Source organism: Colletotrichum gloeosporioides, assembly GCF_011800055.1.
Source record: "Colletotrichum gloeosporioides strain Lc1 chromosome Unknown consensus_42, whole genome shotgun sequence".
Classification (NCBI taxonomy): Eukaryota; Fungi; Ascomycota; class Sordariomycetes; order Glomerellales; family Glomerellaceae; genus Colletotrichum; species Colletotrichum gloeosporioides.
Window position 1 is genome coordinate 389905 of NW_025544687.1, and position 23172 is coordinate 413076.

At 52.6% G+C, this 23172-nt stretch overlaps 4 protein-coding genes across 4 annotated transcripts; 2 read left to right on the forward strand and 2 right to left on the reverse strand.

The window, feature by feature from the left end:
• Nucleotides 1-6748: 6748 nt before the first annotated feature.
• On the reverse strand, nucleotides 6749-8493 carry GCG54_00002884 (Glucose/galactose transporter; the record flags this gene model as incomplete). Its single annotated transcript, XM_045402965.1, has 5 exons — nucleotides 6749-7014; nucleotides 7070-7401; nucleotides 7461-8030; nucleotides 8198-8285; nucleotides 8349-8493. The coding sequence occupies 5 exons, from the start codon at nucleotides 8491-8493 to the stop codon at nucleotides 6749-6751; spliced, it is 1401 nt and encodes a 466-aa protein (XP_045264696.1).
• Nucleotides 8494-10669: 2176 nt separating this feature from the next.
• Nucleotides 10670-11919, reverse strand: GCG54_00002885 (Short chain dehydrogenase sirQ; the record flags this gene model as incomplete). The annotated part of the gene is made up of 2 exons (XM_045402966.1): nucleotides 10670-11580; nucleotides 11637-11919. 2 exons carry the CDS (start codon nucleotides 11917-11919, stop codon nucleotides 10670-10672), a joined length of 1194 nt encoding a protein of 397 aa, XP_045264697.1.
• Nucleotides 11920-15402: 3483 nt separating this feature from the next.
• GCG54_00002886 (Phosphate-repressible phosphate permease pho-4) lies at nucleotides 15403-17396 on the forward strand (the record flags this gene model as incomplete). Its single annotated transcript, XM_045402967.1, has 3 exons — nucleotides 15403-15481; nucleotides 15609-17060; nucleotides 17113-17396. The coding sequence occupies 3 exons, from the start codon at nucleotides 15403-15405 to the stop codon at nucleotides 17394-17396; spliced, it is 1815 nt and encodes a 604-aa protein (XP_045264698.1).
• Nucleotides 17397-20983: 3587 nt separating this feature from the next.
• Nucleotides 20984-22402, forward strand: GCG54_00002887 (uncharacterized protein; the record flags this gene model as incomplete). Its single annotated transcript, XM_045402968.1, has 2 exons — nucleotides 20984-21087; nucleotides 21175-22402. The coding sequence occupies 2 exons, from the start codon at nucleotides 20984-20986 to the stop codon at nucleotides 22400-22402; spliced, it is 1332 nt and encodes a 443-aa protein (XP_045264699.1).
• Between the last annotated feature and the right edge of the window lie 770 nt (nucleotides 22403-23172).

A 23172-nucleotide genomic window follows, 5' to 3' on the forward strand; every position in this document is an offset into this window, starting at 1 on the left:
TGTGTGGTGGTGGTGTAAATCGAAAGTGTCGAAGTTGTTGTTGATGTTGGAGAGAGCTGGGTATCAGATGAAGTTGTTGAGAGGCGCGGAGAAGAGTATTTGAATGTGATGAGATTGTGTTGGAGTGGTGTGTGATGCTGGATCGAAAAAAGACCCATTGAAGCAGATTCATCTCGTCCTTTTTATCCTTTTCGATGTCTCTCTGAAGAACAACAGTGGATGGCCTCCTGTTTCCTTTTTCGGACCGATGGCGTCTTGCTGTCGCCTGCGGCGGACCCGCCGTAAATGTCCCGTCCCTACCAGGTTGATGCCCCGTTGAGGCTGGGGACAGTGCCCCGTAGAATTTGGGTCTGTACCTCGTTGGTGTTGAGACGGTATCTCGATGTTGTTTTTCGAGTCGGTGCCGGCGGTTCCCCAGTCGGTCTCCGTCCGTTGTCTCGACGGTACTGGGTTGAACCGTCTTGAGGCCCCGTTAGACCAGCGATAACGGGGTCTTCTCAGTCTCTGACCCGCACACAACTGGAGCCAATGACGTAGAACTTCTCCGCCGGCGTTGGGCCGTTGCTCCGCCGTGCAATGGGCCGATGACGTGCCGTGTCTCCGCCGGTGCTGAGCCGATGGACAACGACCGAGTCAGGGGGTACCCGCATACCTACCTGAAGGCTGGCGGCCAGGCGCGCTCGTATGTACTGCCGCCTGAGTAGACTGAGGCCCTCACCTCAATCTCCATGGACCATCCCGAATCCCGCCTAGCCTGACAAGGGCGATTCATGGCTTATCGATACCGGCACGGGCGCTGTATCAGACGAAATGGTGTCCTGGTTCTGCCCGTTATGAGGCTGAGGTATAGTTCAGCACAGCCAAGATCTTGGTTGTTGAGCCTCAATCTGTGCCTCTATTTTTTCCCATCGCTTTTTTCGGGTGGTGGCAAATAGATTGAACTTCAGCCTCTAGCGTGAATCTGCCATTCAATCACGATTCGCAACGGTCGGACGCGAGAAGTTTTCTAGAATTAAACTGGAGCCTTAGCCAGGAACATTGTTCGGTCTATTTTTCCCGAGGACACATTGCAGAGACATTGCAGACAGACAGCCACTCTGGCGCCGTTTCAGCCGTCGCCGTTTGCGATAGCTAAAGACATGCGTATTCGTAGGTAGATGGTCTCCGTAAAACCCGAGGCAGAGCTGGTGGCTTCCCACCACCACCACCACCACCACCTCCTGCTCCTTCTCCTCCGGATTGCAACCCGCAAATGAGGGACTTTGTACGGGGTTTCTGGGTAAGGTGTCTGAAATGAAGCGCCCTTAGCGACGGCAACGCTCCATCTGCCCATGACGTCAAGCCGCGGAGGCCCTCACAGTGGTGGTGGATCTTTTAAAACGTGGTGCTTCTCAAGCTCCATCTTAAACTGGATACTGAAGCCCGAGAAGTTCCCGGAAATGGTGTTCTGCGCGTATGGCGTATGAACGGATGGCAAGCGCGATGCGGGACGGGTTGTGATGCGAGTCGCGAATTTGCCATCACATGTATGATGTACACCTCCAATCGGCATCTCCTTGGGATGAGCAGGCTGTCACCGTGTTGCAGAACTCCCACTCAGCCCGTACCGTGTACGTACCCGGACTTGGTTGAACTGGACGGGAAATGGAGAAGACGGTGAAAAGTTGTTCTAGCGTTTACAACGCTGGGGCCTTTCAGGAAACTCTTGATCCCTGCTTCACATCGTTGATTGGCCTTCCCCCCCTGCGAAACTCAGGAACGTGGTTTCAGGCCACGCCGTGATGTCATTGGAGGGTCCGATGTAGGGCGGAATGGAGGCATGTAGCCTGCAGGACCCCTATGTCCTATCGGGAGTGTTCGGAAGGGCCCGCTGTTCCTTCAGCCTGGGCGAAGAGGTGGACGACTTGGCTGCCTCTTGGGAACTCGACAATCTGTGCGTTTGCAACAGCTTGACAGCCATTGGAAGTTTGAGCCTTATCGGCCTCTGTTCCGTCCAGCATCCGTATCGCTATCGGTTCCCTGTGTGCCGTGTCCGTGTTCATGCCCACGGTCGGTGAGGCCTTGGGTGGTATGTCCCTGTTTGCCGTCTTCTGCATGGCTCTAAAGCATGAGACGAAGGATTGAGAAAGGATGTTCTCTGCAGAGAGACCCTGATTGACCAAGTTTGCGAGCCCTATCGATGTTCGCTGTCAACCAAAAAAAGACAAGAAGAAGAAGATCAGAAAAGAATTTTTTCACATGTGCGCCAAGCCACCAGCCCAGCAAATTGGACGCGCCTACGACTTGTCGAGGCAGTAGATCGGCAGGAGATATCCGGATTTTCCTGTACATCTTCTCAAAGCCGCGAAAGGAAGCCGCGCCGCGGCCTTGCAGGCAACGCAAGCAGCCAAGCAGAGCCTTCCCGAGATCCCTGCTGGCGACTATCGATACCGACCCCTATCTGCCTGAAGAGGCATCTATCTACGTGATTGCGCTTGCAGTGCAGTGCTTGTGCACCCTGAGACAAGGCCCTATCAAAGACCCACGCGTTCTCCAGTTTACTATTATCTCGTCCAAGGCAACGAGGCACATTCTCGTTCTGCCAGCCTGCCTGGCGTGATTGTGGACTCGAAACACAGTTTATTACTGGGTAAATGCCTCGTAATGTGGACTAGGACTGGCTGGCGCTAAGGCCAAGAGTCCCAAAGGAACCCCCGTCTCGCCGTGAAAGGATCAATGATAGGGAGGTATCAACACACAGACTGGAGGGCAGATCTCTGGTGGAACCCCGATGCAAGGTGAAAAAATGTCCCTCACCCTTCAGCCTCTCAGCACGGTGCATGAAGACCAAAAATCCCAATAGGACTCGGTGCTATTGGCGGTGTGTTGACCTTCTCACACCGATAATGGGGCAAAAGGCTCCACCTTGCCAGCATAACATTGATAATGGATTTTCCTCTCAGGACCTCTTGCTCGTTGCAGCGCCCGTCTTCATTGGATGATGATCTAAATTTCAAACTCTGCTGGATGTCATCCCTGGAGAGGCTGCAGAGTCAAACTTGGTTTCATGAGGGATTTCACGCCGACAGCTAAGTTGCTGCGGTAAGATTACGTCTTAATGCATCGGGATCAGGCAATGAGGCAGGTTTCTTGCGGGAGGCTGGGATAGGAAAAAAAGACTCCCGCGAGGTAGCCGAGAATAATGGCGAAACGGCCAGGTGGAAGAAGATCCTAAGAATGGAACCGACTCTGCGCAAAGTGAGACGCACTGCGCCCGTCAATCTTACAAGCGCAAATAGGGAAAAAAACAACGCATTCAACAATGCCATTGAGCTCGGACATACTCGTCATCAAATGCCGTGGCCGACACCGTACACGTAGATAGCTGCGCAAGATAACGCTGAATTGTTGCAATCAACGCCCGACGTGGCACGAGTCAGGGCAGACGTCGATGAGAGCATCCCAATAGAAAATGGCGAGGTAGAGTAACATCAAGTCGTTTTTGCGCATGTCGCGCCACGAGTCGTAGATGTTGATCAGCACCGATCCCCAAAGGCCTTCGCGTCAAAAGTCGGAGGAGAGGAAAATTCCGGAGAGTGATGTGGAGGCCTCATGAGGGTAAAATTCTGATGAACGATGAAAAAGTCTTTCGGTCGGAATCACTGAGATTTTGATGAAGTTGCAAAATTAGAAGGGCTGCTGGAATAGAGCTTGACTTACATGCGATATAGTTTCACTTTGCGAACCGCAGAAAACGCGAATGCTTCGCACCCCACAATGATCAAAAAAACTCACGATGGCTTCATTTATGGGTCACGACTGCATAACCTCTCGCAAAACATTGACACGTCAAAACACAAAGCCTCGGAAAACCGCGACGTCGACAGCATCAGAAATAATGTCTTGATAGGCATCCTGCTATACTTTCAGCTTCAACACCGTTAGACGGCCGTTTCGGTGTTTTTAGGTCTTGTTCCTGAAGAACATAAAGTTCGACGCTAGGAGACAGTTTCAGAGCGAACTGGCTGCTCCATAGACTCAATTCATTGAGTATCTCGAATACCTGAGCATCATTCGTCTTTTTTTCGAAGGCCTCGTAGCCGCGCAGCCATCGCATGTCGTTGAAAAACTCCACCTCCACATCGTGTGGATAAGTGGTCCCAAAGAACGCCTCACGATAATGCTACAGCGGCTGCGGACCGAACATCTGGGTTGGTATTCGGATGAATAAGCAACTTCAGCCTTTGGCCGTATCTACAACAGTGTACAACGCCAACGAGGAAGGATTCCACAGTGATTGTCTGGCAATCACTGGTCCCAGTCTCTGTCACACTCACAACGTATGATTTTGTCTATGGTTTCACCGCGGGCGAGTTATCTAGACATCGCTATGACGTCAATACTCAACACCGATGAGAAGCGGAACTGTTGCTGCATTGATTTGTATCAACAATATCTGGGGGGAATACCTTTTTGCATCAAGTACATCAGCAAACTCTGATAAAACCGTCGCGATGCCAAAGAACTGAAGTCGATTTAACGGCCAGGTTCCAGTTTTGGGACCCAACGATTCAAAATGCCAATTCTTGCCCAAAAAAATCCTCCGTGACATCGATCTGCAAACACCTGTTCCCGAGACCAGTTTTTTCTCCTTTGACAGCAGAGTCGACCAGCATAGCACTGACGATCACGATCCGATCGATACGCAGCGGCTACCGAGCTCGCTAAACTCGCCGCGTCGGCGGTTTTGCGGCGGTAACCGCATTCCTGGTTTTCGCAGGAGGGCCGCAGTGCGGATCGTGACGCCGCCGGTGGGACCTCAAGTCTCGAAAACCTTGGAAGTGGTTGACTTGGTGCCCCCGCCGCACTCGGCACTGGCCGCGGTGCCGAGGCGTTCTGGAAGGCCTGGGGGCGTTGCTTCTTTCGTCCACGGGCCCGCCGCTGCTGCAGAAGCGAGTGGCGGAATTCTTATCTGGTCGGGCGCCGACGTTGTTCGTTTGGCTGTGGACCTAGGAGCCTTCAGGCATAAAAGTTGGTCGATCGTGAGCCCGAGCTCGGCCGGGGGTGGGGGTGCCGGCTCCGAAAGAGGTTGGCTGGCGTCGGCGGGGGCTGATGCGGGGTCGGAGGCCGGAACGGCGGCGGTTGGGGACGTCATGGCCGGAGACTGGGGCTATGGAATGATCAAAGAGTTCCGAAGCACCATTTTCAACTCAAACAGCGCCGCCATCTTGACCCAAAACAAACCAGTAGGCTGTTGACTTCAATTGGAGGACATGCGTTTGGGGGAAGCTTCCTCATCTGTGCGTGTTCGCACAGGATTCGACCTGGAAGAGTGCATTTGTTGAATATTAGTAGCAAAATTGTCTGTGTAAACTTGCATCAGTTTATAAAAGTGAGTACCAGTTGTAATTATTTGACCAAACGAGCCATGGTAAGTATTCACGGAAATCTACCTCTGGCACCTTTGCTATGGCACCAGCAAAAGCCATTATCAAGATACAATGCGCCGTGCTTTAGTTTCCTGTGCCTAGAATGTGACTTTTCGTCAAGAATGATTCAAATGCATTTAACGATAGTCACCTGCTTTGCAAATCAACGCTTCTCAGATGAGAAGGTCTTTCTCAAGGTGCGGCGAGGATATCTTGGAAAAGTTGATGCTACGGCTATAAACCTGATGTTCCCTTGAATAATGGTTTTTCCTTTGATTTCATCGAGCACATTTCACTTCTTCAAACTCTGCTAAACTTCTCTTGGGATCTCTATTACAGTTATCAAACGAACATCAGTGATCATCGGTAAACTAACATTTGATACTCTAGTTGAGACTGTGTTATTTTGGGCTATTAATACAATCACCCGCGCTGCTAAGATAAACTCATCGCAGATGTCCTATGAACCTCGGATATGCCTTGATTCGGCGACAGTTAGGAATCCAGCATGATCGCCCTCGTAGACCGATTGTATGGACAGGCGACAGCTGGGTCCTGGTTGTTACCGCATTTACACAGATTAACAAATCAAATCTCCCAGAAACTGTCCATAGCCTACGATGTCAAATCTATCGCGTAACTCAAAAGAGCGCGGGTTCAAAGTATCTTCACAAGACTTGTACCACAGCTACGCCCAATGAAACCCAATCAGAACCCTGGGTTGTCCCGCGGCCGTGGTACGGCTTTCTCAAGTATTGCACAGAGTATTGCAGCCGAAGATGACTATACTCACCATGGCAGAATGAGAATGAAAAGTTCACCAAATGCGATGGTACAGTAGCATCTCAGCCTCTGATATTGAGGAGGGGAGGGCAACATATAGCCCGCATCACACCGGAGCTCTCTGTTTTAAGCCCAGTTCAAGTATTACCTTTACAGTCGCTATCGTCTCAGAACGCCATAGCATGTAGTCACGAGCAAATCCATACTTCATGAAGAGTTCAGCGCAACCCACCGGGTTGTATAAAAAGAATTGAGTGCGTTTCCCAGTTGTATGCAGCCTTTGCAACGGGATGGCAGAGATGATCACCATAGCATTTGGTAATGCAAGTCCCAAGAAGCCACTCCGAACTACAGCAGTTGGTATTTGCCCATGCTCTAATCCAATCCTTCGAGGTAGTTGCCGATTAGTGGGATAACGTTAGACGCTCCTTGCCTCCCTGGACAAAATGTTCTTCAGATCTTCAATTCAAAATCAAGTGGTATCTCGGTAATAAAGTACACTGCTCTGGCAACCATCTAATCTGTTTCAAGCCCTTCTTCCAATCTCCGAGTCGTAATTACGGCAATGTGGGGGTGGCGTTCTTGGTCTGCTTTTCCTCGATGGCCTCAATTCCTCCTTTCTCCTCCTCGACGGGTCGGATGCCGACTTCGGTCTCTGTGAAAGCATCGACGACATTTCGGTAGGCGGGAATGAAGTTGACGGCGAAAGCATAACTCCATGCTAGGACGAAAAAGATGAGGGGGATGACCATGGCAATTCCCATGCCCTTGTGATCGCCCACAACACCAAGCAAAGGAGGGACAACTGCACCACCGGAGACACCTGTGAGAGAAGGGTCAGCCTAGTGCATATGTGAGGAATATACCCCGTGACTTACCAGCAATGATGAAGCCACTGCCTCGCTTCGAGTGTCTGCCAAGACCTCTCATGCCCAACGCCACAATGGTTGGGAAGCAGATGGACTCGAAGAAGAGAACGATGTAAAGCATTGCCATACCGGTGTTGCCGTGTTGTGTGATTGAAGGGGCGATGAAGATCACACAGCAGGTGAGAAAGCCGATGAAGACCAAGCGAGGTTTGAGGTAGTGCATGATACCGACACCGACGAAACGTCCGACTGCAAAAGCTGCTTGGGCGCCAGCCAGAAACTTGGCACCCAACGCATCATCAGTTTCCGCTCGGCGCTCAGTCACATAGTTGATAAAGAAGCTAAGCAGATGTCAGCAGCGGTGACAGACACAACGGTACAAAGGGTGGAAGAAGCTCACCCAGCAATAGCAACCTGAGCACCGGTGTAGCAGAACTGGGCGAAGGATGCATGGAAGAGGCGGTACTGCTTGCGGAAGGGCTTGACATCGGTGTTGGCGTGAGTCTCGGAAGCTTGGAACTCCATGTCGGCATCAGTGATCTCAGGGATGTGGGAGAACCAAAAGACGATAGCCAGAGACCAAACGAAGACGGCAATTGCAAGGTAAACCCATTGGACGTTCGACAAAGCACGTTCGTCGTCGAAGTTGAAAAAGACGTATGATCCCATGACGGGGGCCACAACGGTGCCGATACCGTTGAAGGCTTGGGAGATATTGATTCGGATTTCGCTATGTTTCGGCGGGCCACACACAGTGATGTACGGGTTGGCGGCTGTCTCGAGGGATCCCAGACCATTGCCGATGATGAAGATGGCGGCGCAGAAGCCACCAAAGCTCTTTGCGATGATGCATGGTATCGCGATGACGGCGCCGAGTCCGTAGAGGAACAAGCCGAACACAAAGGTGGCCTTGTAGCCCCAGTGTCTCAAAATCCAGGCTGCATGACCCAAACTGGCGAGGAGGTAGGCACTGTGGAGGCAGAGTCAGTATGTGATGGCTCTTGACGAATATTGTCTAGAAACTTGGCGAGCTTTGGTGCCGCTTTCGCGCATGCGGCGAGGTAGTGTAGGAGATTGGCCAACTGCCAAGTGGAAGCGAGCCCAAAGATGCGGGAATTCGCGTGCAGATGGACATACCCGAAGTAAGCGGCTTGCAAGCCGGAAGATCTGGCCCTAGTGATGCCAAGTGTGACTTGGAAATGCTTGTTCAAAGTGTCAAGTAAACCTGTCCAAATAACGTCAGCTATCGTACGAGCCAAGACTGGGTCGAATGTCAATGAATTCGTACCGTAGGAAAAGCCCCATAGGAAGAACAGGATGGTGACCAAGAAGATGGGGAAGAGTGACTCCTTCAGAGTCAGCTCGGCCGCGTTCGTCCGCACATTGTCCTTTTGACGCAGGGACCGCTTCTTGAAGAATTCTTTTACGCCCATCGTGGACGGTCGATGGCAGACGGCTTGTTATGCGGTAGGTGTGTCTCTGGATGCGGGATAAGACAGAGACAACGGTCGCACGTTGGTGATGGCAGTTGTAGCAGTGTTGGAGCCTCTGGGCGAGACACGTGAATCGGATGCTAGCAACCGTTAGTCGCTCGGGCTTTTGTTGGTGCTCGGGTCTTAAGGCAGGTCGGACAGAGCTGAAGTCTTCTGGAACGCGGGGAACCGGGTCAGATGAAAGCTTATAAAAGGTCGAGGCGGCCGTACTCTCGGTCGTTTCGAGCCTGATGTTCCCATGCGCCGATTCGCTAAGCTGACGAACACGTCCACCCTCCCTGCTTGCCATGGCTAGCAAACCCTCGCAAAGGGGGCAAAACCCGCATACAACTTCAGGTTAATGGCGACGGACAGGCAATCGGTTGCGCCTGTCTGGGGTAACGGGTGTTTGGAGAGGATTGCGGGGGTGGACACGGCGGATTCTAAGTCGCCGGGGAAGCTGGTTGTGCCCCCATCCATCTCGGTTCAAGTGCGGGGTGAAGGTTGGGGGAGCCAGTTGAGAGAGACGAGGTGGATCCCTGGAGACCTTGAAGTTCGCATGGCATCCTTGGCATGTCCATTCAGAAAGCCCAAAGTTGGAATCCCCCCGGATGAAAGACAAAGATGGGCGGGCATCATGTGAGTGAGAGTGGGAACAGAGTCGAGTCCTCCAGGCAATGATTGGGCGATATCAGCGGCAGTTCCTGGGGTCTGGTTTGAACAGTCCGGGGCTCGACGCAATGTTGGCCCGAAGGCGGACACACGGTTCGCGTAGCAGTCCGGCCATGAGCAATTGAAGGACACGCGCGCCAGGTCTGGGGAAGAAGGTGACATCACTTGCAGCAGTCTTTTGATGTTTGCTCCTCCATCAGGTTTGATTCATCTCTGTAGATGTCGTGCCCTGGTCTGGTCCGATGAATAGCGCACTTCAGAGACAACCTGCAGGCTTGTGCCCAATGCCGATCCCCGGTTCTGGCGAAACGCGTCGTGAGCAGTCAAGCACATCAAAAATTAGACTCCTCTCGACCATCTCCAAGTCTATGTCTGACATCGTCGCATTCGCGATGTGTCAGCTTGGAGAAAACCCGAGAGGCTGGAATGTTTGTTTGACAGATCTGAGTAGCCATGTGACAGCATATACGATCGTCACCTCAGGTGTTGATGCCACAGAGTTAGCAACCTCTGCTATGCGCTCAACCTACTGCCCGACTCTGAGGACTGGGTCTCACCCAGCCAGCGTAAAGATCACTCACATCGCGATCCAGTCTAACATGCGAATGATTGCAAGACGAGCTCAGCGTCAACAGCTTACCTTTGAGAGTTGTCTCGGGCGTGGAATCAGTAGTGGATTGCGCGTCGGCCAAACCTTCACTCACATTCGCGATCAGCGCGAATGCGGACCGTAAAACCCAATTCCCAAGGTGTGAGGAAAATTCTGCATCTTGTCATCAATTAAGCCTTTCACTGTACTCTGTGGTATTTCTTTTGTCATTTTGCCAAGCATGGACAGCCATGTGACTTGGGCGGACTGAGGGTGAACTGCCGAACGCGAAGCCGTTGGGGATCGGACGGGAGTTTGCGCCATGACTCGCAGCGCGCGCGAGAGTGGGCGGCCGCTCACGTTGAATGCGACTCAATCCCTGCTCTCCAGATCGCCAGCTGCTCTCAGCTGCTTGCATCTGTTCACTGATTCTTCACGCCAAGGCTGACTTCGGCGACGGCCGCTCGATGACCCACGAGAAGGCATCGCGTCTCCTTGGCACCAACACAGCTCTGATGCCAAGATCTGACAGACAGTTGTGATGGCTAGCGCCGTATTGATATTCAGCGCGTTTCGAATTACTGCCGCAGTCAAAGGCTGGTCAAAATGAGCATACTGGGCGTGACAGGCTAGGGTGCGCACCTCTTTTCCCCAAACCGTCACCGAAGGACGTCGAAAATACCGCATTGGGGGCACGCTTTATATCGGCCAAGACCCTTTTCTCGCGATGAGTTCTACACCGGTCTTGTAAAAGGACAAATCCGCTCCTTTGATTGAAATCCAGATTCAAAAATGCGGGATACCACTATAGAGGTCGCGGTCGCGTCATCGGATGCGCCGCGTGTCTACTCCCACGCCTTCAACCAGACATGATACTCAGAACGCCGACGGTATGATTCTGGCCTCCCTCATCCGGTCAAACACCTTCCCCCAAGCCTCGCTTGTCGATCGCTCTTCGCCAAAGCCGGTGCTGTACATTTTCGACATGTCAAAGTGCCGGTCCGTGTCGAACTGCGTCAGGAGAAAGTATTCAAATCCTGGGTAGATCATGGGATTGTCGGCATGCCCCTTTTCAAGCCCATGCTTGGTCTCCAGCTCATTCCACCTTGATATGTTTTCCCGGATGAATTTGCGCACCTCAATCGGGTTATCCTGCTTTCTCTTTACGCCTTCCAACTCGAAATATTGGCACAACACCGGCCATTTCTCTCGCCAGCACGAAGCCCTTTTCGCATCGCCGACGTTGAAAGCATCCCCTTTCTTGATGGACCCAGCGGCCGTGGTTGACAAATGAAGTGTCTGTCTCGCAATCATGTCCGCCGAAGCATCTACACTCAGCGCGTTCCAGCTATCCTCGGACCCAGGAAAAGGACACTCAGCGCCGGCACCATGAATGTAGCGATACAAGCTGAAGAAGATGCCCAAGACGGTCCCAAGAGAGTACCAGTTGCCGTTGGGGACGAATCCGACGACAATATCAGGTCTCGTTTCGCACCACGACCAAGACCTGCCGCTGGCATATTCGGCGATCCAATCCAGCTGTGGGTAGTAGAAGAGGCCTGCATCATGCGGCGGGCTCATTCTCGGCAGCGTCTCCTTCATAGGAGGAACCATGTTGCTTGGTCGATTACGAAGGAGGTGACAGCCGTAGGCCTTGGAACCTGTCTGTAGGACGACGAATGCAAGTGCCGGGGAGAGGCCATCTACAGCGATGACAGCCCTCTTGAACATCTCAATGTTCTCGTGATACTCGGCCTCATAGTTGCGGTCCGTGTGCGCCTTGTATGCTACCGGTTGTCTGTGAGTATTGCCATACCTCCATCGCAGACTCTGGTTAACGCACCTAGATAGAAGATATGGGTAACCTTCTCGATGCCTGTGACCTTCTGTTTCATTGTCTTATTCAACTCATCTTGGTCCCCTCCCAGCAAGTCAACGCCGGAGATGACGGACAATCTCTCATCTCGGGGCCATAGCGTCTTGTCGAGATCAAGTGGTCTATTCGTGAGTGCGATGCAGCCGTCCCAGATGCCGGTAGTGGGGTAGTCATGGAGAATCTCATTGACAAATGACCAGCCGGAGACGCCGCTGGCTCCAAACACGAGTGCTGTTTTCTTTCCTGTCATTGTGTGATAGGCCAAACAACTGCCTACATAGGGACTTGAGAAGTTTTGAGGAGAGTGCGTAACAGACCTGATTTATCAAAACACCCTTTTTCTGTTCCCGCGACCGTTGGCTACCGGAAACCGTGAGCCGTGCCAAGAGACAAACGGTCCGAACCCGTCACGGCCGCTGCGGCGGGGGAAGTGGTTTTCCGGGCCGGGAAACCTGCCCGCGCGCCCCACATCTTTCGCCGTGCTTCACGGAGAAGCTACATGTACTCACGTACATGGCATCAACTTGCTCACTCGGCAAAATGTGCATGCATCTGGGTGCAGTGACGAGCAAACTTGCTAAGGTAGGTGCTGCCTTGACAAGCCCCATCTCGGAAGTACTCGGTTGTCGAATTAGAAGCAGGCATTCCCACCCAAGAGGTGCATCATTGGCCTCCCACATCTGTACGAACCCCGGCTTTTCGAATCATGTCTTCAGAGAGTCGAAGTGGAAATAAATATAGAGACAGGTCTGCCGCTAGGCGGTCCAGCTGTCGGCCCATCGGCATGGGCGACCCGCCATGGCAGACCGGACGGACAACCCAGCCGGGCTGCCGGGTCCCGGCTGGCGGTGACCATGCCTGTGGGTGCTTGCCATGCACAGCGGCAACAGGTACTGGGTTTCTGCAGCTGGTTCGCATGTCGATGTTGCTTTGGTCTCACAGGGACCCTCTGACCCATGTGTCTTGAACTACTGCAACCTTGTTCCTCTCTCTGGGGCACGTAGGTGTCAAAAGAGGTGCGGCGTCACGTGTGGTGTTCGACCGCAGCAAGCGTTATCCCAGTCTGTAGATGCAGGTGTTGGCAGTTGCTTTCCCAATGTTCAGGTGTCTCTCGAGGATCAAAGGATTCCCATTCTTGCGCCCGACGTTGAGAAGCAGCCTGCGAAAGTGGCGGCCGGCAACAGCATTATGAAGGAATGCCAAGGCTCCAAGGAACCATACGACATACTCACGAACTCTATCGGGAAGCCTCAGGACACCACCCGTGTCCGGGGTGGCGATAAACTTACATGAACATCAGTCATGCTCGCCAGGTCGGGCAACAGAACGTGTCTCAACAGCGGATGCAACTCGCAAATGCAGACAGCGATGCAGCACCCCAGCTGGGCGGACGAAGAAGATTCGAAAAGGCTTCTAGGCTGGCCCACGGCCAATGCCACCATTGTCAAAAGATCCAATAGCGCGTGAGATTGTTCGACACGCGCTTCATCTGGCAGGCGAACAGGCAAATGTGGCGTGCCGCTGCTGCAGACGATTGCGCTGTTGGACGAGCCAGGGCCGGCTTGCAACCCCCTTGCAGGGTCATCGCCGAGGCATCGCCCAGCCAAAATGAGCCGGCTTGGCCTCGCGAACGGGTGCGGTCTCTCCTGGCCTACGAAGCGAGCACGTGGGTTCGGTCGCGGCGAACGGGTGTGGGCGGGCCAGCCGGGAGGGTGGGGGTCGGAGTCTTGGCCGTCTAGCACGCGGTTCGGAGACGGCGCGGTCTTGGTTGGACCTGGGCCCAGATGGGAAGAAGAGGAAAATTGTCACGGATGGCATGTGGACTTCAATCCGAAAACTCGGGTCGCCGAGAACTTGCCGTGTCATCTCCAGGGAGTCTGGACACGGCTGGAAGGCGTCAAGCCTTGCCAATACTGCGGCATGCAGCCATCACATCCTTCGGCGCCTGACACTGGAGCGCCGAGATTCTTGTCATCAGGGAGGTGGAAAGCTTGGTTCGATTGTCAGCCTGTAGCAAGCCTTGCCTGCGCTTTGCCAACGCAGTGGCATGTATTTCGTTCCTTCAGTCCCAATCGGCAGGTTCAAGAGGCTTGGGTGCGTCCTGGCATCGCGTACCCGACTTGGCGATGTGTTATTTCCATCGTCTCTGCAACGTCAGTTGTAAATTGCATATTGGAGAGTCGCAATTATCATTGTCAATGCATGCCATTCTGAAGAGAATTCGCCGGGTGTAACTGTGCCCTGGAAGCTGAGGGTAAAAACACGTGTGACAGCTTCGAATCGAGGCAAATGGACGTGAACCAGGATGTAACCATAACGTGTCCCAGAGGGCCGGAGCAATTAGGAGGTCTCCGGCCTGCCGCGGTAGACTAGTCATGGGCTTGAAGCGACAACGCTTTGCTCCATAGTTCACTTTGGCCGCGACTTCACGGGCGGGCGGCCTTTCCTCCATATGGGACCGAGTCGGGTCGTGGATTTCGCGGAAATCAGCTCACTGACGAAGGATTTGTCAAATCGAACAACTCATGCGTCCTCGGTCACGATTGGGCATTCTTGGCCTCAGCTAGAATGCATCGCAACGTCGGCCAGCCAATACGGACACCGGGTTTGCTGATTCTGCTGAGTCGAGGCGTCGGTCGTTGGTCATACTACGGGGCTATACCCAACCGGGCACCGAGGCGCCAAGAGTTGGTTGCGCAGGTATGGCGACAGACTTTTCGCAACGTGCTTGGGACACGCATTCCGGGTGGTCAAGAGAGACACCAGGCTAAGCGTTGATCGGAGGGGTATTGGGCGACAGTGGCTGAGTGGGAAGGGAAAACCCCGTTCAGGACGGGCCTAGCTGCGATCCAAAGGAGAAACATTTCAAGTTGGTGGATACGGAGAAACGAGAAAGCCTCAAAAGGCCCGGAGAGGCAAACCCTTATCGGTAGGTCGAGCGTCGGTCGGAGGAGGCGTGCGTGGGGTCTTTCGTCGGTGGTAACGCTGTTTCTCATACTTTGAGCAGAAGAGTCGTGTGCAACATCAGCACCAGGACGGCGTAGCAACAAGCAGAGACGAACAAGCCAAGACCAGGAGGGCTTGGCGCTCTCTTAATATGCTCCTCGAGGAGCAGGGGGGTTGAGACCAAGTCAAACAACTGTAGCGAAGAGATGCCACACGTGGAGGGGCAACGACTCGTGATTCGCCAACTCCAGATACCACCAATCTTTGCGGGATGAGATTCTTCGCCCAAATAAAGCTTGCTGGGTGGATCCGAACTAGTATGCTAGGGATACCGACATCTTGGCACGCTAACCCCATCTATCATCCTTGATGCATCCATCCCGTCCAGTCTGCCATCGGTCCATCGGGTCTGGTTCATCGACCACGGACAACCATGTGGGAGAGGTGTCTCTTTACGAATACCGCAGTCGAGGACTCGAGACGAAGAGGGGAACATGGTTCAGCAACTGAGCCTGGAGAGACATGGGGGACATGGGTATGGGGTGTGGGCAGAGTCTCTGGAGTCAGAGTTTGGTCTCTGCATCCGCTGATGGCCGCCACGCCCTCGTTCTGCGGTAAACCAGCATCCGCCAAGCAGACACATATAAGGTCTATCGTGTGCGCTCGTCCCTGATAATGTCGCCTTGTGTGTCTGTCCTGTTCCTCAGCAAGCGCCCCCTTCCCCTCATTCCTCGAGACCAACAACACTTCTGCCCGCAAAGCCACAGCCAAGCGGCAGTCAGTCACAATGGCGCTCGATCAGTACACCTACGTCTTTGCCATTGGCACCTTCTTTGCCATGCTTGACGCATACAACAACGGTGCTAGTAAGTAGCAACTCCGAACCGGCCGGTCAAGGTGCTTGTGCAACGGAAGGTGGCCTCAGTGCCCCTCCATCACCGATCTGCACGCGATGAGATAGACTTTCAGAGGCTGACTCGCATGAACCTTCAGACGATGTTGCAAACGCTTGGGCGACCAGTGTGTCGTCGCGATCCATTACCTACAGACAGGCCATGATCTTCGGCACCATCTTCGAGATGCTCGGAGCCATCACTGTCGGTGCCCGTACCGCCGAGACCATCAAGAACGGCATCATCCCCAACTCCGCCTTCAACGACAATGCCGGTGTCCAGATGCTCGCCTTCACCTGCGCCCTCGCCGCTGCCTCTTCCTGGGTCATGTGGTGCACGCGCCACTCCGCCCACGTCTCCTCCACCTACTCTTTGATTTCCGCCGTTGCTGGTGTCGGTGTTGCTACTGCTGGCGCCGACAAGGTTCAATGGGGATGGAACAACGGAAAGGGTCTTGGTGCCATCTTCGCTGGTCTGGGCATGGCTCCCGCCATCTCGGGATGCTTTGGTGCCATCATCTTCATGCTCATCAAGCTCGTTGTCCACGTCCGCAAGAACCCGGTCCCTTGGGCCGTCTACACCTCGCCCTTCTTCTTCCTCATCGCCGGTACCGTCTGCACGCTTTCCATCGTCTACAAGGGATCTCCCAACCTGGGCTTGAACAAGAAGCCCTCTTGGTACGTTGCCGCCGTCACCATGGGAACTGGCGGTGGTCTCGCTGTCATGGCCGCTCTCTTCTTCGTCCCCTTCGTCCACGCGAAGGTTATCAAGAAGGACTACACCATCAAGTGGTACCACTTCATTCAGGGCCCCCTTCTGTTTAAGCGCCCCGCTCCCGCCGACGCTGAGCAAGCCAAGGTTCCCAACTACGCCGTCGTCCAGGAGGACGAGGAGGACGAGCAGCTTCCCCGCCACAACGAGTCTTCCCAGGCCTCCGACTCTGGCGACGAGCCTCTCAAGGAGAGCAAGGAGACCTCCATTCCCCACGAGAAGTCTTTGGCCGCCGCCGAGATTGGTCAGGGACCTTCCTACAAGCAGCTCCAGGCTGAAGGTGAGGCCAAGCTGCATGCAAAGCTCCTCAAGAAGCGTGGTCCTCTCGGCTGGGCCATGCGCCTCCTCCGCGACAACCCCATGGGCCCCGGCCAAATCTACGAGTTCCACAACATGAAGATTATCCTCAAGCGCATTCCCGCCATGATCACTGTCGGTGCTCTCTACGGTCTCCACTACGACATCCACGCTGCCCAGACTGGTGTTGCTGGTACTCCCGAGGGTGAGCGCATGAAGCGTGTGTACGGCGCCGCCAAGAAGTACCCCAACGAGGTCGAGCACACCTACTCTTTCGTCCAGATCATCACTGCCTGCACTGCCTCTTTCGCCCACGGTGCCAACGATATCGGTAACTCCGTCGGTCCCTGGGCTGTCATCTACTCTGCCTGGAGCACTGGTAACGCTGCTGCCGCCAAGGCTCCCGTCCCCGTATGGCAGCTTGCTGTCCTCTCTGCCACTATCTCTCTCGGTCTCATCACCTACGGTTACAACATCATGAAGGGTAAGCTACGGATTCAAGCGCTGTGTTCGAATAATTCACTAACAAGAAGCAGTCATGGGCAACAAGATCACCTACCACTCCCCCAGTCGTGGCAGCTCCATGGAGATGGGTGCCGCCATCACCGTCCTCGTCTTCTCCCAGTTTTCCCTGCCAGTCTCCACCTCCATGTGCATTACTGGAGCCACCGTCGGTGTTGGTCTTTGCAACGGCACCCTCAAGGCCGTCAACTTCCAGCGTGTCGGCCTCTTGGTCTTCTCCTGGATCATGACCATCCCCGTTGCTGGCACCCTTGGTGGTGTCCTCATGGGTCTTTTCCTCAACGCTCCTCACTTCTAAACGCACTATACCCATTCCCAACTATAGGGAATATTTTTACTTGACTCATGTGTCGCCGCAACGTTTTACTAGATTTAATGTACATCAAAAAGGGGACTTGGCATAGCATAGACAGGATGGCAGTATGTCGCTAGCAATGAAACAGAAGAATAATGACAAAGAATCGTCACATTGACAACGGCCAAGTGCTTGGCGAATTGAACGTGAAGAAGTGATATATGCAATCCCCCTTCTCCGGTGATGGATCCGGTCATGATCCACCGCACACGGTGCTAGTGCTACTACTACGCGGGCCGTTCCACGGCACTTCGCTCACTCCGGTGCCCTTGAATGAACCGTAGATGGCTGTCTTGGTGAAGCCAGGTGCAATGGTCGCTTATTTATTTTGGATAGAAATAGAATCAGCCAAGAAATACAAAGATATCGTTGGCTATTGAGAAAGCGTCGATGTTTGGGTACTCCTTCGATTGACTTGAAACATTGGCACCGCAGCCCATGCTACTAAAGAAGCACCGGGAGCATCGTGGTGCACATCATCCGGAATGATATCTTAATCAAGATAGCACAAGCTTGGCAAACTTAGATTCGGACCGTTGCAACTAACCGCAGAGCTGTCAGTAGCAATTTGAATTGCAATTGGACGTTGGATGGTTCTTGTTCGGAGGCATTGGGCAGCGCCAAGCCTTCATCGTGGCTATGCCAGTGTCACGGCTTCACACCGTTACACCTGCCAGCTGAAGTTGCCAAGCTCTTGCATCAGACTGCCAAGAACATCAAAGATTTGGCTTCTGAGGGATTCTTCTCTCGGCGGTATGCGGTAGTTGACGCAATTGGCATTTGATCGCGTGATCTATGCCTCCTCGGGAGAGAGCACCTCTTGGCACGATATTACCACGACGAGTGTACCCTGCGTCAAGGGTTAAGGACACACGCGACGTTTATTTGTCACCAGTGGGCTGTCACGAAGTCAGTACAATTCATTTTGCCATTGATTTAAGTATATCTCTACTCCAAGTGTAAAAGCTAGAACATGACAATAAACAATGATGGGAGAAGGCTCATGTAGCTCCGGTACTGGCGCCTCACCTTGTTTCGTGTCTGTAGAGTCGCCTCTGTATCTTTTGAAATTCTACAGTCTCTAACCGGGGAGCATCCTATCTTCCCTGTCAAACGAATACAAAATTAAAATGTCAATGGCGACAAGCGTCTCAGGTTGCCAGTGACGCACTCCTAGTGGCCATGTCTTGGTGCGATTTTGAACATTGCATGTCGTTGTGTTCTGGTGGCTCAGTGGCATTCATCAGGGCAGTCGTTGCATTTATTGAGTCAAAGACAGATGTATCCCGTATAAAAATGATTCGATTGAATCAGCTCCAGTAAAATATTTCCTTCACCTGCCGTTGACTATGTCAAGTGTCAAAAGACTCGCCGCGCTGTTGAGGTCGAGACTTTGCTGACATAATAATTCGTATTCGATACGGTGCTTTTGATACTGATCGCACCCTTTCCGCGATCCACAATCTGGTAAATACTCCGCAACGAAGACGTTTCGAGAAGCTGATTGGGACCCCCATTGAGAATCAGGCAAGACCAATGCGTATTGATCGGGAGGCTCGAGCTCTTCGACGGAATTGTCAGTTTTCGCCGGCGGCCAGCAAGCGTATAAAGATGGCCGACGTTGACAACAGGCCGCGGAATCTGTTGCTCCAGGCTGTCGCTCTTTCATCTCTTGATTCACTCACTTGACAATTAAAACCAACTTTTCGTCGATCTCTGATTGTTCTCATACCTTTGCCCGAACTTCCTTCCAAAACCTGCCTTACGGTCTTATTCTGCCGACCACGCCAAGCTCCACACGTGGCACGCATCCATACTACCAGAATCCTTCTTCTGCCAAAGCATCATGGCGCAACGAGAGTGGAACAGCAGTCTCATGGATTGTTCCCCATGCGGCACTTGCATGATGGCCACGTGGTTGCCATGCTTGGGTCAGTAGACTTCAACGTACTTTGGGTCCATCAATCTAATCATTATGTACTGACGGAAACCCTGGTGCGCAGTTTTCGGAAAGACGTCCGAACGCATGAGAGATCCCGACCTGACAAACTACTCTCCTGTCAATGGAGAGTGTTTTATGATATCCGCTCTAGGCTCTATTGGATTTGGTTGGTTGTGAGTAATGCCCCATCCCCAGACTCCTCCCGTTAGATTTGCGGGTTTCCACATGCCAAACAAGCCTTGACCAGCTGCTAACTTCTCCTTTCCAAATGAAAGATACCTCATGAGCAAGCGAACCGATATCCGTAAGCAGTTTGGCATCGACGGCAGCGAGTGTGGCGACTGCTGTACGTCGTACTGGTGCCCTTGCTGCGTCCTGATTCAGCACGAGAATGAGGTGATCGGCCGAACCCAATACGCGCCTGTTACTGAAGGCTACCAGTCTCAGGGAGACAGTATGAAAATGCAAGGAATTTAAATGGTTTCTGCGAGACGTTCAGATCGACTGAGGCACTTGGATACTGGATCATCAGTACAAAGCCTCGGCGGGGTTCCGGCGGGGTACGTGCATCTAGGGGGTTGAATGCCTGCTTATCATCAGGGTGAATAGTCAGTTCCGGGAGGGAGTAATGAGTTGGTTTGATAAAGAACTAGAATAATAGAGGGCCGCAAAGTCTTTTCGTTGAGGACGATCGTGGTTGGCTGGGTGTGTTAGTGATGGACCCAGGCCGTGACGTATTTTCGTATTAATACGAAAATCTCTCACGCTTCATTCGTTTACGCAGCTCTGCCCCCCGGAAGAATGCGCTAGGCGCCTAGGCTCCAGCACGACCCGCCGCAGACGAATACTACAGACATGAGCATCTCGCGGTACTTTCTCCAATGCGTGAAGAGTTGCTTCTGAACATAAATACATCTTTCTCTTCTCTTCTCCAGCTCAGCTGGAGTTTTTCAAACCGGATGGCCTGGTCGATGGCTCCGAGTCCGTGTATCTGAGTTGTCAATTGCTTCATCCCACAGTCACCGCTAGGTATTCCTGAGCTTCGTCGACATTCTTAACGCGCCATCTGTACGGAGCCAACAAACTCATTGGGTCCAGTCCTCTTTGAAACGAGGGACAGATAAACTAGTAATATGACTAGAATCTAAAGTTCTGCCCTGTCTTGAGAGGCAGCTAGTGAACCAACTTACAATGCAGCAAAAGGATACATCGCTGGGGGAGTCACCGTGGCCGCACTTCTTCAACAAAAACGAAGTCACATTTGTTAGTGGAGGAGTCACCCACTGAGCGCGAGGTTCGAGGTTCGATTGCGGCCAACCGCCGCCTCCACAGCGGGGACCACCCTGTTTGGCATGTTTGGCACCACATGTGGCAGTGCCGTTCAGGGGAAGCTATAGGCATGTCGAGCCTTATTTAGCGGCGCCAGCCGCCGCTGCTTTGCCATGGTTTTTTATCAACCGCCATCTTTCTCCTTGCCTGCTGCCCACCAGCGCAGTAAGTGTCGTTCTTCCATGTCAATACGAACTTGAGAAATCCTTGCAATATTTAGTAGTTAAAATGAGCGAAACCAGCGGCTCAAACCCAAAACATGGCGATCCGGGCTGCACATGCACGACATGCCACGTCGCGAAGAGGAGATCCCACAAAAAATCACGAAATGGCTGCAAAAGTTGTAAAAGAAGAAGGATCAAGGTAAGCACACATCCTCCACGAAAGGGGATCTTTTCTTTACCATCTTCTGACCTTCACATACATGTAGTGTGACGAAGTCAAACCTAGATGCGGGCAGTGCTTGAAAGCACTCATTACTTGCGAGTTCGCGCTCGTCGCAACTCAACCGGACTCTCATTCAATACCAGAAATATCCCCCGAAGCAAATACTGCTCTCCAGCCGAGGAAAAGGGGCCGCCCTCGCAAGAACTGGGACCCCGTACTTCAAGGGCCAAGTCCTCCATACTCTAGTGCTGCCGAGTCAGAATTGCCGGATATCATCAGCTTGGGGTCGACGCCCTGCGACTTGCCTCTCACTGTGGACTGCCCGCCAACATTACCAAATCCGATCTGGATGTGGACGGTGGATGATATGGAACTGCAGCATCACTACATGACTTCAGATGATCTCTGTCCTGGTGATTTTTGTCTCTGGCGAGAAAAGGTACCACGCCTTGCGTTCAGCAATCACTGCGTCCTGCATTTGCTGCTAGCAGTGTCTGCGTTACACCTAGCGCGACAAAGGTCTGATGAAGCAGCTCGTTTTGAATTAATTGCTGATGGGCATTATTCCATTGGTCTTCGCCAAATCATGGATATTCTACCCAACTTGAACACAGAAAATGCCGGGGCGCTGTACATAGCCTCAACACTGGTCTGCTCGTATAGTTTTGCACAACGGCCAAGCCCAGGTCATCTTCTCATTATATCCGATGGCGCAGAGGTAGCATGGTTTGAACTTTTGCGGGGAGTTAGGATGGTTGTGGAAACGATTGGTTTCCATGCCATATTCGCCGGTGTCCTCGGACCAATGCCGACAGAGCAACCGGAGGAGGAGCCACCCGCAGAGAAGATGACAGAGAGACTTGTCGAGTGGGAACCAGCTGTACGCAGGATCTCCGACCTAATAGCTGCGACTAATGACCAGAACTCACGGATTTACGAGAAGGTGGTAACCGACCTATCCGAATGCTGTGCGAAAACATTTGGCACCGCGCAAAAGCCACGACATGCCTTTGATGGAAAGATGGAAATTATCATTGCGTGGGTTTATCGCATGGAGGACGAGTTTATAGAATGTCTCAAGGAGAAGAAACACGTTGCGCTTCTGATATTGGCGCATTTCGTTGTTCTCCTCAAGACACTGGAGTGGCTATGGTACATGGATGGCTGGGCCAGTCACATTCTTCATGGGGTCGCTTTGTACTTGGGTCCAGAGTTTGCAGACTTTCTGCGGTGGCCAAGGGAGGAAATAGAGAGGTTGAATGAGGAAAAGAGACTGAGAGCATCATCATAATACAATAATACCAATTTGGTTGCATGATCGGATGCTCTACGTGCAGCTGCAGGCTGTCATCACAACAGATATCATCCCACCACGTAATAGATTTACATCTCAGTGAATGAAGAGCAACAAAGAATATGTCATGATATGCCATTCTGTGGTACAAGTTGTTCTAGGGATGAAATTGCGTTTTCCGTACAAGATGTAATACCCGAAGAACGATTATACGTCACACGGTAAACCCAAATAGCTGCGAAATTCGCACGCATGCAGAAATCATTTCGTTGTTTCCTGCTCGTTGTGAAAGTCACCATCGCCACTCCAGCAAACATGCATAATATGATCGAGATGTGACAGGTCGGAAAGGAAGTCACAACATTTTGACTATTCCCGCCTTGCCCGATTGAGTGCAATATATGACGGACCAATCATGCCCAGAATTTGGTTCAGCTTCGCCCGAAATCTAATTACGCAACTGAATTCTTCACCGAAACCTTGGAATTTAGTTGGGGGCCGGCTCCGCCACCTTGGCACATCATCCAGTTCAGCTACTGTCAGCCCTGCTTGCAAGTAAGAGGCAGCAGTCATTTGTTATGGTAGTAAGCCCAGATCCTTCATATACATTCAGATAGCATACCATTCCAGTAAGGGGCATGGTGTCTCGTTTCTTCGCCCGGAAATGAGGCACTTGGAGCTGTGATAGATAGGCCTGCGGTGTTATCTCTTGATGAGTCCCAATTTTCTATGACAAAGCCGGGTGTTTATCGTCATCACCGAACATA